The 12,146-nt window shown below is 45.6% G+C and overlaps 1 protein-coding gene across 7 annotated transcripts in view; it reads left to right on the forward strand.

Moving 5' to 3' along the window:
- ACIN1 (apoptotic chromatin condensation inducer 1) overlaps positions 1-12,146 on the forward strand; it is a 33,099-nt gene that overhangs the window by 15,587 nt on the left and 5,366 nt on the right. For 6 of the 7 annotated variants that reach the window (XM_067740514.1, XM_067740533.1, XM_067740524.1 and 3 more), the window contains 3 exons: positions 290-405; positions 7,775-7,916; positions 11,371-11,413. In XM_067740514.1, coding sequence (XP_067596615.1) covers positions 290-405; positions 7,775-7,916; positions 11,371-11,413 — 301 coding nt within the window. Of the gene's footprint in view, positions 1-289; positions 406-6,004; positions 6,303-7,774; positions 7,917-11,370; positions 11,414-12,146 lie in introns of those variants that run through there. The other variant, XM_067740573.1, reaches the window with a different exon arrangement.

Consider the following 12,146-nt stretch of genomic DNA (forward strand, 5'->3'; position numbering starts at 1 on the left):
CTCAAGGTCAGTTCTTCCTCGGAACATCTCCCTTTTTTCTGCCCAAAAGGAAGCCTTTTCTCAGTTCTCTCAAAGAAGAATTTTAATAAAATGATTTTTGGCATAGAAATTCTGTAAGCAATATTCCATTCCACTTTCTTAAATGAAATAATGAAGATAAATAGAGTTATGTGTGGAGCGGGTACTGTGTATGTTGTGCTCTGCCTTTTACCAACTCCACGTTATAGAAAAGGAACCAAGCAGATTTAAGTACGTTGCTATGTTTGTTTTGCTGTGTTTGTCCTTACAGGGGAGCCCAAAGAAGTGTGAAGCTGAAGAGGCAGAGCCGCCAGCTGCCACACAGCCCCAGACCTCAGAGACTCCGACCTCCCACCTACCAGAATCAGAAAGGATTCATCACACTGTGTAAGTGATCTCTCTCAACTGGGGTATAACAATCCCAGTTTGTGGGCTAGTTCTTGGCTCTCTAGGGTTCTTTGGCTAAGTCCTAGTTTCATTATAAAATGTGAAGGCAGAGCTTTATCTGGACTAAGGCTAGACTTCAGTTACTATGTTCAGAGTTGCCACCAGAACTCTTAAGGTCGTCTGAAAAGTGGTGGTGAGAGCAAAAGGAACCCCATATCTGGAATCATCTGACCAAAACAGTCAATTCCTTTAAGAAGGAGGCAGCAGAGGCTTCTTTTTGTAAACTCAAGACAGTGTAAGGGCAATGACTCAGGCATTTTAACTCAGTCTTTAACTCACATTTACCAGCTACATGTGAGCCTGGGAACACAGTTTAGTAAAGGATGTTGAGGATCTACAGAGCACCTTACAGGAGAGTGCTGTTTTTTAGTTATTTTATTTTCTCTGGTTATAAGCTATCATTTTATTAAGCACAGTCTATCCTAGTTATCTCCCACAGTGTACAATACAGCAAAATATGAAGTCCATATCAAGTCAGAAGTTATTCCTTCTAAGACCCTTGGATTGATTTTACCATTTATGCAGTTAACATGAATTTTTTATTCCTTATGTGTAGTCCTAGAAAAATACTGTCATATCAAATTAAATTTGTAATTGAACATGTATGTCATTCATTCTTCAGAGCTAGGTATTACAAATTAAGAAGCCATTGAACCAAAATTCCTGGCTTCAGAGTCTCATGGGAAGTGAAAAAGAAAAGCATTGTGGAAATAAGATTGCTTAGCTTTTAGATATCAGGAATCCTATACTACTTTAGTGAATGTCCTGTGTAGACAGTTGGCCTAACTTTGTTCCATGATTGTTTTAATGGCATTTTAACACTAATACTATCAATATGATTTTTCCCTTTATGTACATCTAATCATTTATGTTCTTCTTAGAGCTTCAGGCTATCTTTTGCCTCTGATTTTGGAGGGTGGTGGGCAGTGACATGGTTTATTATCTCATTTTCTTGAGACTTTAACAATAATTATGTACTCATTATTATAACTTCTGCCTTGCTACTGTCTATTCTAATATTCTTGCCTCTGCTGCCATCTTGTGGCCATTACATTTTTGGTTTGAAAGCTAAAAGTTCACTCTATTGCCTTTGAAAAAAGTTTTTGTTTTTCCATTTTGGAATGGGTACATTATCCTTTGGAAAAGGGTTTTTCTTCTAGGACCTTAAAGTGAAAAACCAGCGGATTCTGGAAGGTGTTCAGGATTCCCCAGCTACACCATCGATGAGGAAATGGGGTGACACCTTCCCTTCCCTATCCATCAATCAGAGATAATGCCTGCCTTTCCCTCCCCTATCCCATGGGAGTATAGCATGTCTTTTCTGTAATGGCAGTTTCAAAGTAGATGTTGACAACCTGCTACTAATTGGGCCTGAGGAAGTGCCTCCTGTGCACCTTGAGAGGCAAGTAATTTTCTGAAAAGCTGCTTGCTTGTCCTCAAATCCTGTGGGTCTCTGAGATCCTGGCAACAGAGTGGCACTTTGTGCTGTTTTGAAGCACCTTATTTAATGGATTTTTGCATGCAAGTCCAGGGCAAATGAACCTTGGAGTTACATACAGAGTTTTTCTCCTCAGGTAAACGTGGCTTTGATCTTCATTTATGACTGAGCTTATCTAGTCACATTGATTCTGGCATGGTGATAGCAAGAGGCACCTTGGGCAAATATTGAGATTGTCCATTGTTGCCTAAGCAAGCGTCGGTGGAGCAGCCCATAGGTTAGAAATGCAGTCTGAGCTCAGAAGTAGCTCTCACACATCGCTCTTACTTGCTTTCCTTCTGCCTACCTTCCACATGGTCTATGCAGCAGCCTCACAAAATGAGATGCTCAAAACCCATAGGCTCTTCTGGCACTGGGTTTGGTAAATGAATCTTTGAGAAGTTTGCCTACATTTCTGGAGGCCGTACTAAACTAATTCACAACACTCCTGGTCTTTCAGCCCTCTAGAGTGCTAGTGTTCAGCCTGGTGATCTCTGGAGCCCTGGCCAGTTTTAAAAGTGGGATCAACAGTGAGTGCTAAATGGAAAAGACCATTTGTAGCTTAATCTTGGTTTTCCTCTCTATCTCAACAAGAAGTCACATGAGTTTTAAAAAAAACAGAGCTGGGGCCTGTTGATTCAGTAAAGTGTTAAAAAAAAAATTCGACTTTACTTCAAGGACCTCTCACCACTTGGAAGAGATTGCCTAAATTTTTTTGGCTGTGCTTGGTTAAATCCATTGTGATTCTGATTGTGCCCTGAGGAATTCTAGGTTTATGAGGTAAGGTATCTTTTTCATTTCTTGGGGCAGGAATTTGTGAGCCCTCAGTTCTGTTTCACTTGAGCCCCGTTCCAGAATCTAGTCCTCTGCCTGCTTATAGATACAACAAAAATTTCCTCATACAGCAGAAAATAATGGTACTCTCTTTTTACATTAAAAAACATAGGGAAAAAGAAAAAGAAAGGGAAAGGAAAAACTTTGTGTGGGCAGCTGTATCATCCAGTAATAGTTAATTCAAACCCCAATTTTTCTAAATACAACCTTCCTGTATACACAAACCTTGCAGGCAATTGCAGCGTTGGGCTCTTGGCACTATGCTTATTTGTTTTTTCGCCTGAGTAGGAGGAAGGAAATGGTCCTTTAAGCCAGTATGACAGTGTAATTGATACTCCTCAGGGGACCTACAGTGCCAGTATGCCAAATGATGCATAATTTTTAAAAAGTAAAATTTATTGTTACCAATAGTTTGCTCACTGAGAAGTTGGTATCTAAGGACACACCCTCTAAAACCATACCGACCTGGGTTATCTTGGGACTAGTATGCTCCTGAGGGTATGCTATGTTTAAATCTCACTGCCTAAGGGTAGTCAGATCCCACTGTTTCTTATTAAATTTCACATCAGGTCCTCAGTTCCTTCTGAATTTTCTATAGTAACTAAAGCTCAAACATATGTCTATAGAAATTTCCCTTTCCATTAGTTTTTCTGAATCTCATTCCTATTCAGATGTGAACTCTAATGTGATGTTATTAGCCCGTAAGTAGTTCTGTCCTTTTCTTCTGGGCTACAAATGCTTTGTGCACTGTTTAATTTTGGGTAGATATCACCCACCCCCATCCCTATGCAGTTTCACTTATTTTTTCAAAGATATCAGAAATATTTGTGCAAGAATTTAAATAGTGGGAAAGGAGATGCCTTTTGCATAAAAGGGACTACAAAGAAAAGCTGTGTGGGGCTCTGACGCATAGCTAAGAAGGCTTTGGGACTAGGCCTGCAAGTAGATTGAGTCCCATTTTGGGATAATTTCGAGGCTTCCTCTTTTTCTTATGAAAATAAAGTTTTGGGAATTCTTCGGTCCCACAGGTTTGATCATGGGGAAGTAGACAGCACAAACTCATTGTGTCTTAAGGCCAAGAATAACGTCATAAAATTCTTGAAAAAAATGAGATAGAATTTCCAATTGAAAGAAGATTCTTCCTCCAGGGATGCCACTTTTGGAGAGGCATATTGGCAGCTGAAAGAATTTTAGGACAATTGATGGACAGGGAACATGTATTTGAGGATGTTTGAAGGTAACATTTCTCTGTAGGATAACGGTGTCTGTGGGAATTCTATCCAAAAATACTTATTAAGAAGAAAACCTTTAATTCAGCGAGGATTTACTAAAATATCCACTTGGTACCCCCAATGACAACCTAATTGGGAAATATTTACTGAGCGTTTCTTTGCGTTAGGCCCCAGGCTAGGGGTCAAGGGATGCAGTCTCTGACCTTGAGGAACTCTGCAGGGTAGAGGTGAGGGGGAAGTAAACCAGCAGGTACTAGACAGTGATGAGGGCATTGCTGAGAACTGTCAAACCAATTAGTGCCTTTACATCAGAGAAAGAGCAGTCTACTCTTTGAGGATGCTCAAAAAAAAAAAAAGCTCCCTAGGTGTCACCAAATGAGATAATGGCCTATTAAACGTACACGTGTTTTATGCATATCCTTACCTTGACTTGGGGTGTCTTCCAAGCCAGACTCCTAAGAGCAAATCCTTATCACACTGTTAGATGAGATAGGTATTGTTATTACCCCTACTTTACAGATTAAGAAACTGATACACAGAGGGGATCAGGAACTTGCCCAATATTATGCTATTTGTGTGCAGTGGGGCTGAGGCCTGGATTGAGCCCCAGCCAGTTTGACTCCAGAGTTCTCAACCTTACTGAGCAGCCAGGGACCACTCAGTGAAAAGGAGCTGTAGTGTGATGTATAAACGCGACTGCTTTAGCATGCAGTTGACATGTAAGTTTAAGATTTTAAGCAGCAGGGAGGAAGTTTCAGTTTTGACTAAACGCTCTGGTATTACAAATGAGATAATACTAAGTTTTTGGTTAAGTACACAGAAGCTTGTCTTAGTGTTAAACCTTTACTGCCACTGGGATACAAAAGGAGCACCTTTGCAGTCAACAAATGGGCATTTTGAGCATCTACTGAGTGCTTTTTTGAATGGGTAGAGACAACTTCCCATTTTACATTAGTCTGAAGATGCCCCTGATTAGTAATTTCCATTTAGTTCCCACTTTCTGCCCAGCAGATCGGCACACACCCCACCACCACCACCCCTGTCCCCAATAACAGTCCTCTCATTTCAGTTTCTTATCTACTTCAGAGCCCTCATTTTGGAGCCCTTCTACCCAAGGTCCCCTTGCCCTGTTTATCCGTTTCCTTTCTGGCTCCTGCAGACCCTGGGGCAGGGTGACCTTATTAAAGACTCTGTGAAACAAAGTTGTCTGTCTTCTCTTCAGAGACACCTCTCCCCTCCACTACTGGTAATTCAAAAAGAAACTTTCTCCTTATCCACTCCTTCCATCTCCCTGAAGAAAGGATACGTGGTCATTGCTCGTGGTGAGCAGCCAGTTACCATACAGTGATTGGATAGTGCCAAATCTCATCCCACCTCCCCACCTTGAACCAGCTGATCTGGTTTCAGTGTTCTATGCCTGGCTTCTCAGATAGAGGAAGGTGGGCACTTAAAAAGTGCTCGTGACCCTCCCCTCTGTCTCTTTGCAACTTTGGCTTTGTTATCTTCCTTCTTATCATTTTTCACTCCCAGCTCTGCTGTTTCCTTTCCTTCTATTCTCTGGAATCTTCCAAGCAAGCAGCTGTAACTTTGTATGTCCTCTCCACCCAGCCCCCTCCCCCGCCCCCGTGGAAAAGGAGGAGAGAGCACCCTCTCCCTGTGGGGTTAGGCCTCGGTAGCTGTTGTAACCTGAGAAAAGAAGGAAAAAGGCCAGGCCTTTTGAGCCAGCAGTGAGCTCCTTGTGGCCTGCCAGAGGATAAGAGCCTTGCTCACTCAGCGCCCTCCCTCTCTTCTTTCCCCTCCCGTGCTGCAGCAGGGCCCTCCCCCATCCGCACACACGGGCTGCTGGGTAAGTGGCAAGATGGCTCCCCTGCATGTCTCCGGCTGATCGCCGCCGCTCCGCCAATACAATAGAGCCAGCCACTACCAGCAGCCTGGCCCTCTTCCTCCTCCTTCTCCAGAGAGACCAATCCAGCTGAATTCGGGGTTTGCCGTGAGGACTTAACGCTTATCTCTTAAAAGCCAGATCTATTTTAGCCTCCCCTCACCACCACCACCATCTCCCCTTCCATTTACCATTTTTTGGATCCCCAGTTGCTGCATCTCGATTTTCTCTCTCTGGATCGGGTGGTTGGGGAGGAGGTGGTGGGATCTTGGGACAAGGAAGGTGTTTTGTTTTTTTTTTTAATTTTTTAGGATTTTTTTGTTTGGTTTTTGTTATTTCTTCCATTCCAGAAAGGGATAAACAGCACTTCCAGGGGGAGAAAAAAAATCATGTTATCAGAAAGCAAAGAAGGGTGAGAGCTTCACATTTCCATGTATCCCTTTTCCCCACCACTCTAGCTCCTCTCATCTCCCTTCTCTTCCCCGTGGCTTTCATTCCGTCTTTTCGTTTTGATTTGTCTTCAGTCATTCTGCTTTCCCCCTTTGTCCTTCCTGCCCGGTTTCTAATTGGCCCCACTTGCCCTCTCTGTGTGGGAAATAGGTATTTTTTGGATAAGACTTTTCTTTAGATTTAGGCAGTTGAATCTCGTGTTTCTGTGGGAGCCTATTAGCTGGGGGCACATTTCCGATTTTCTCCTCCCCCCCTTCCCATACATCCCTCCCTGCCTGCTCTGGGGAGGCTGTTCTGACCTCTGGGTGTCAGGCAGCCTGCCGAGAATGCTGAATTTTCTGGTGATGGTCAGCCTGGGGAGGCTTGCTTTCCCCTCTCTTGAGACTTAGGCCCCTGATCATCTTGATTTGATTTTTTTACCCCTCAGTGTTTGGGTGGTAGTGGGGATGAGATTAGAGTTAGAAGTTCAGGATGAAGACAGAAAAAAGAAGATGGGAAGATAGTTTATCTGAAGTGAACCTCTGGGATTCGTTGCCTGCAATGGGAGCTGACTTGTGTGATTCAGAGGGGTGGGGGAGTGGGTTCAGCGTTTGTGGGGGGGATGCGTGGTGTAGGGGAGGGTGTGTCCTGACTGGGAGGCCTGCTCTCTTTATCTCTTGGAAGTTGGAATAAGGGAGTGGGAGAAACTGGGCGAAGGCCGAATGTAAGAACAATTCCTACACCTCTGAGCAGGTAAAAGTGGCCTGGTGCTTCTCAGCTTTCATACTCTGTCTGGCAGTTTTTGTTTTTCCTTTTGGATTAGAGGGGGTCCCTGTTGAAGCTTGAACCCTCGCCAGCCTTCCTCTCCCTGCAGCCCGCACCCCCACCATTTCTCCATTCCTGGTGTCTGCAGACCCTGAGGGTCAGTAGGCTTTTACTTACTAAGCAGTTGATTAAACCCAAGGTTGGGATCATCTGCCACAGCCCTGGCTGTTCTTTCTGCTCTTTTTAAGGAATCAGGCTTCCCTTAGTTTCTCATGCAGTTTGGCTAAGTAAAGGTGTCTGCGCCCAGGTCTAGGGAGGCCACGGGGTTGTAGGCAAATCACAGTTACTTTTGAGGGACTTTGCAGAGAGGGATGTTTCTCCTCTTCATATAGGGGTACTCTGGTGAATTACCTAAGAACATTGGAGCCCTGACCCCACACATCACAGCTTTATCCCATCTGGGCAGTGAGTGAATGTGGTTGCTGTGATCTGTGCTCTTTCCCCTAGGAAAACCGTTTCCTGGTTTTCCTGGGGGGACAAGGTCTCTAGTCTGATCTAAAAAGCAGCCCTCCCAATCCCACCCAAGTGATGAGGCATGGGGGTTTCCTTGACCCAAAACCTAACGTCTTGCTCTCTCTTCCCCTTGGTTCTTTCCTGCCCTTCCCTCCCAACCTCTCCCCATACTGACAGTGAGGAGAAGGAGGAAGTGACCATGGACACAAGTGAAAACAGACCTGAAAATGAGGTTCCAGAGCCCCCCATGCCTATTGCAGACCAAGTCAGCAATGATGACCGCCCAGAGGGCAGTGCCGAGGATGAGGAGAAGAAAGAGGTAAATATCCAAGCCACCTGCTGGGGTGGGTGGGCAGGAGTGGACCTGGGGGAAAGAATAGAGCACTCCGGTGATCCCTCGTACACAGTGGGATAGCTTAAAGAAGGGACTAGGCAAAGACTTGGATCAGGATAGGGCCAAGGGAGAATTCGCTGGTTTAGCAAGGGAGACCCCTTGTGATGGGAACAGGGCTCCTTTATTCCCCTTTCCTTGTTGGGGAAGTAGTGCAGGTGGGGAAGTTTGTAACCAGCGGGAAAGTCAGTTAATGGCCCTTTAAGACCCAGGCTCAGCTTTACCGGCTACCTTCTCCAGCTTCTCCCTGTGGTAACCCCTCTAGCTTTCCCTCCTTTTTGAAAGTGTGTTGGAGATCAGCGCCATCTAGTGGGCCGTGGTGGTTCTCAGCTGACCACCATGCTGAGGAATTTTTGTTCCTCATCTGCCCCCTAGTGGTCTCATTGCAGAGATGTAGCTACTTAGAAGCCAGCCCTTGGGGTCATCCCAAAGGCCCCTTCCCCATTTTTGTGACCTCTTTACTTACTTTTTTGGCATATATCTTATCTTGTGTCCTGAACCCAATTCAGGGGGCTCCCCCCATCAGAGCCAGCGAAGTCTTCTTGGCTCTTAAAGTAATTAGAGCAAGAATTAGCTGGGTTTGGGAGTAGGGTAATAGGGTGGGAGGGACTGTTGTGTGTGTAGCCTTTCTTTGGTGTGTGTTGCGGGGGTGGGGGCCGGTGAACGTGATTTGATGTGCAGAATATTATTTATTACAAGGTCCTTCTTCCCCGTAAAACTTTGTCCAAGTACCTCATGTACGGTAATCCGCCCGTAAAATATAACCCTGCCCAACTGGCCAATCGCTGATGCCGCCTCTTCCTCTGGACCCACCCGCTGCTCCTGAGCTGCCCAGTCAGCCGAGTCTGCTATCCAGGTGTCTTGGCCAGAGGGGGGCATGTGTATGGGATCCTGTGATGGGCCCCCTTTTGCCTCCCTGCCTTGCTTACATCAGGGGGCCAAGAAGAGCACTGTTCTGGAGAGACTTGTATTGAGAAAGCAAAAAGCATTTGGAAAGGGGTGGACTTGCATCATCTCCCTCTTTGGGACACCCCAAGAAGAGCTTGTGTCAGTGCTGGGGCGCCTGCCCACACGCCCTTGCCCTTTTGAGGACTCTGGGTTGCCTTATTTGCTACAGACTGTTGGGATCCCCATCTAGGGCACCAAGACCTCCTAAAGAGTCAATGTTTGTGATCACAGTGCCATGCTGTAAAATACTGAGTGGGGCTCTCCGCTTAAGCTGTGACGACTAGGAACCTTGCAGAGAAGTCTAGGGTCTGAGCCCAGAGATTTAAGGCTGATGACAGCCCAGCCATGTATCACCACTTGCTCATCAGATGGACTTTCCTTTGGTCCCTGTTGTCCATGGTGAAGGGCAGCATATGTTGGTTGCTCCAACTTCTCCTCCATCCCTGGAGGCAGGGGCTCATCCACCCACCTGACTGGAACCGCTGTCTCAGCTGGAGTCCCTGAGGAGATGCCACACACCACTCTCAGAAGAAAAGTATTCTGACCTTGCTGCTGAATGTGTGCCAGGTCCTGGGGCTACCCACCTACTACCCCCAGGCTGCCTTCAACAGAGGCTCCATGATCCCACTCGGTGAGAGGACCCCCTCCCCAGTTACAGGCAGAGGAGAAAGGGACTCTGGAGTCATCACCTGGATTCCAAGTATTGGGTGGTGGTGTCGCTGCAGCTTGCCACTGATGGACATAGGGTCCTGCCTCTCACGATAAAAGGCCAGGACCATTTCTGCTACTTACAGGCCATCTCATCAGGGACTGCAAGATGATGCCCCTACAGGGCCGGGACTGATGTCTCTGCCCCCTTTCCCCCGTACCCCTCGCTGAGCCTGGCCACCACCAGTGAACTGTCTTGACATCATGGAAACTGGGCAGCGTCCCCCCACACGTTTCCCTCCCGCCCCCCCTGCGCCCCTGGGAGGACTCTGGCAGTGCCGTGCTGACCACCACGCCGTGCGCCCACCTTTTTTGCCAACCCAACCCCCCACCAATTGCACAGCGCCTAGCAGGGAGGGCTCATTCTGATTGGACCGGCGGTTGACTAGATACAGTACACAGTGAGGTGCGATTGGCTGAACTGAAGATCCCAGGTGTGAGATGGTACCTGGAACATTTGTCATATTCCTAGTTTATTTTCCTCTTTATTTTCTTCTTTCTCCTCTTTTTTTAATCTTTTATTTTAATTTTTTTCTTTATCTTTTTTTCTGATTTCTTTATTGGATTTGTTTATTTATTTGGTTCATGTTTTTCCTGTTTTAATTAAGACTTTTTTTTTTTCTCACTAACTTACCCATCGAGAGCGGCCTGGCTAGGGGTCAGGCTGGCCCTTAACGGAGACCAAGGAGACTTGGTTAGACGACACAAACGGGGCTGGGGGGTGGATGGGGAAAAGGGATTTCATCAAGAGGGTTCCTGCCCTACCCTTTAGAAGGGTGGTAGGTCTTAGTTTTTCCAGAAATAAGCACTTAAATCTAAAATGCTCTATTCTCTTTTTTGCTCTCTCTCTTCCTCTTTTTGCTCTGTCCACAGTCTTTCTCCCACTGAGTGTTTGGGGCAGAGACTTGCTCAAAAGCAAGTTTGGAAGTTTCTGGTCCTTGGCAGAGCCCCTAAGGCATAAGCCCTGTTTGGAGAAGAAACAGTAAAGGCTCTGCTAGAGCTCCATACAGTGGTCAGAAAGTCTGAAACTCCCTAGGGCCAGTCTGCCCTGCATAAAAACTTGTCTTTACCAAAGACACCTTTAAATTCTTTCTGCTGGCAATTGGCTCAGGAGGCTCATCTCCAGTGAGTCTGGTGCTGCCGTCCACAGTGTGGTGGGCATCTGGGCAGTCTTAACAGTCTGCTGCCCAAGCCACTCAGAGCCAATGTCAGTGGATGTCAGGCTGAGCACTGAGAAGAAGAGGAGGGTTATGTTGTCAAAGTGTCATCCCAAAGTTGGTTTTCCTTGTTTCCTTGTGTTTTCCTCGAGTTAGCAAGGAAGACCTTAGAAGGACCAGATGACCCAGCTCTGGACATAGCTTGTTGGGCTTGGCATCCTCTCGACCAGTAGAGACAGTGGAAGAGGGCATGACCAATGCTTTTAAAGGGCTGGGAGGCTACTGAAATTCTTCTTCCAGCTTATTTCTGGTTAAGCTAATACATAGGTGTGGTATGGACTAGATGACTTTTCCCTGCTGTGATGTTTGGTTTTATTTTTTTCTCTAACTTGCATTGATTCTGCTTCGTTTTTGCCGTTTGCCGCTTCTGTTTTGGTCTCTGTCTGTCTCTGTGTCTCTCTCTCTCTGTGTCTTTGGAGCCTATGCTAAGACTGCCCCATCTAACCTCTTTCCCCCCTCTCTGTGGGGTGTGTCTCTTTCTCTTTTTTCCCCTTTTCTTCTCTATACAGAGCTCGCTGCCCAAATCATTCAAGAGGAAGATCTCCGTTGTCTGTAAGTCTAGCCCCAAATCCCTGATACAGGTCCGGAATACCATAAAAATCAGAGTTGATAGAGAAGTAGATTCCCATTCTCCGTCAGTGGCATTCTTGCGTCGCCCCCTGCCATCCCACCACCTCCACCCAGCAAATCTACATCTTTTGGGCGTAGGTAGTGTTTCATTTTAAAATTCAGAACTTCACAAACAATCCTTGTTATTTTTCCCCAGTCACACTTCTTTCTTAACCCTAATGAGATACACCGTGAGATGTCTTACCATTTCTTATTTAGTCCTCCTGCTTTTATTATTTCAGATGTCTGAACCCTCAGAACGAGGAGTGGGTTTGAGGGATTCCTATAAAATGCTTACCAGTTTATACTTTATTCTAAGAGAGCATCTGAGAAAATGAGAGTGCCCACACCTCCAACAGTAACATCTTTAACATTTTGCCAATGAGGAACTCCTCATTGACAAAAGCGTAGTAGGTCTTTATGACTTGAAATATATCAATCTGTAGGATGAAAATAACCTCAAGCATGACCAGGTCACATCATGATCTAAAATTAAATTAACTTGAATTTTAGTATCACATAGTCTTGTTTTTCTCATTCCCATGTCGTCCTCAATCTGTCTTCCCCAGTACTTTAGATTTTTCTACCACTAAAAGTTTAAATTGCTTACCAGCCTAGTTAGCTCTTCCTTGTTGCCTTCAGAGATCAGTAGTTTTCATCTTTCAGGAAGTGGCTC

Source organism: Pseudorca crassidens, chromosome 1 (genome assembly GCF_039906515.1).
Source record: "Pseudorca crassidens isolate mPseCra1 chromosome 1, mPseCra1.hap1, whole genome shotgun sequence".
Classification (NCBI taxonomy): Eukaryota; Metazoa; Chordata; class Mammalia; order Artiodactyla; family Delphinidae; genus Pseudorca; species Pseudorca crassidens.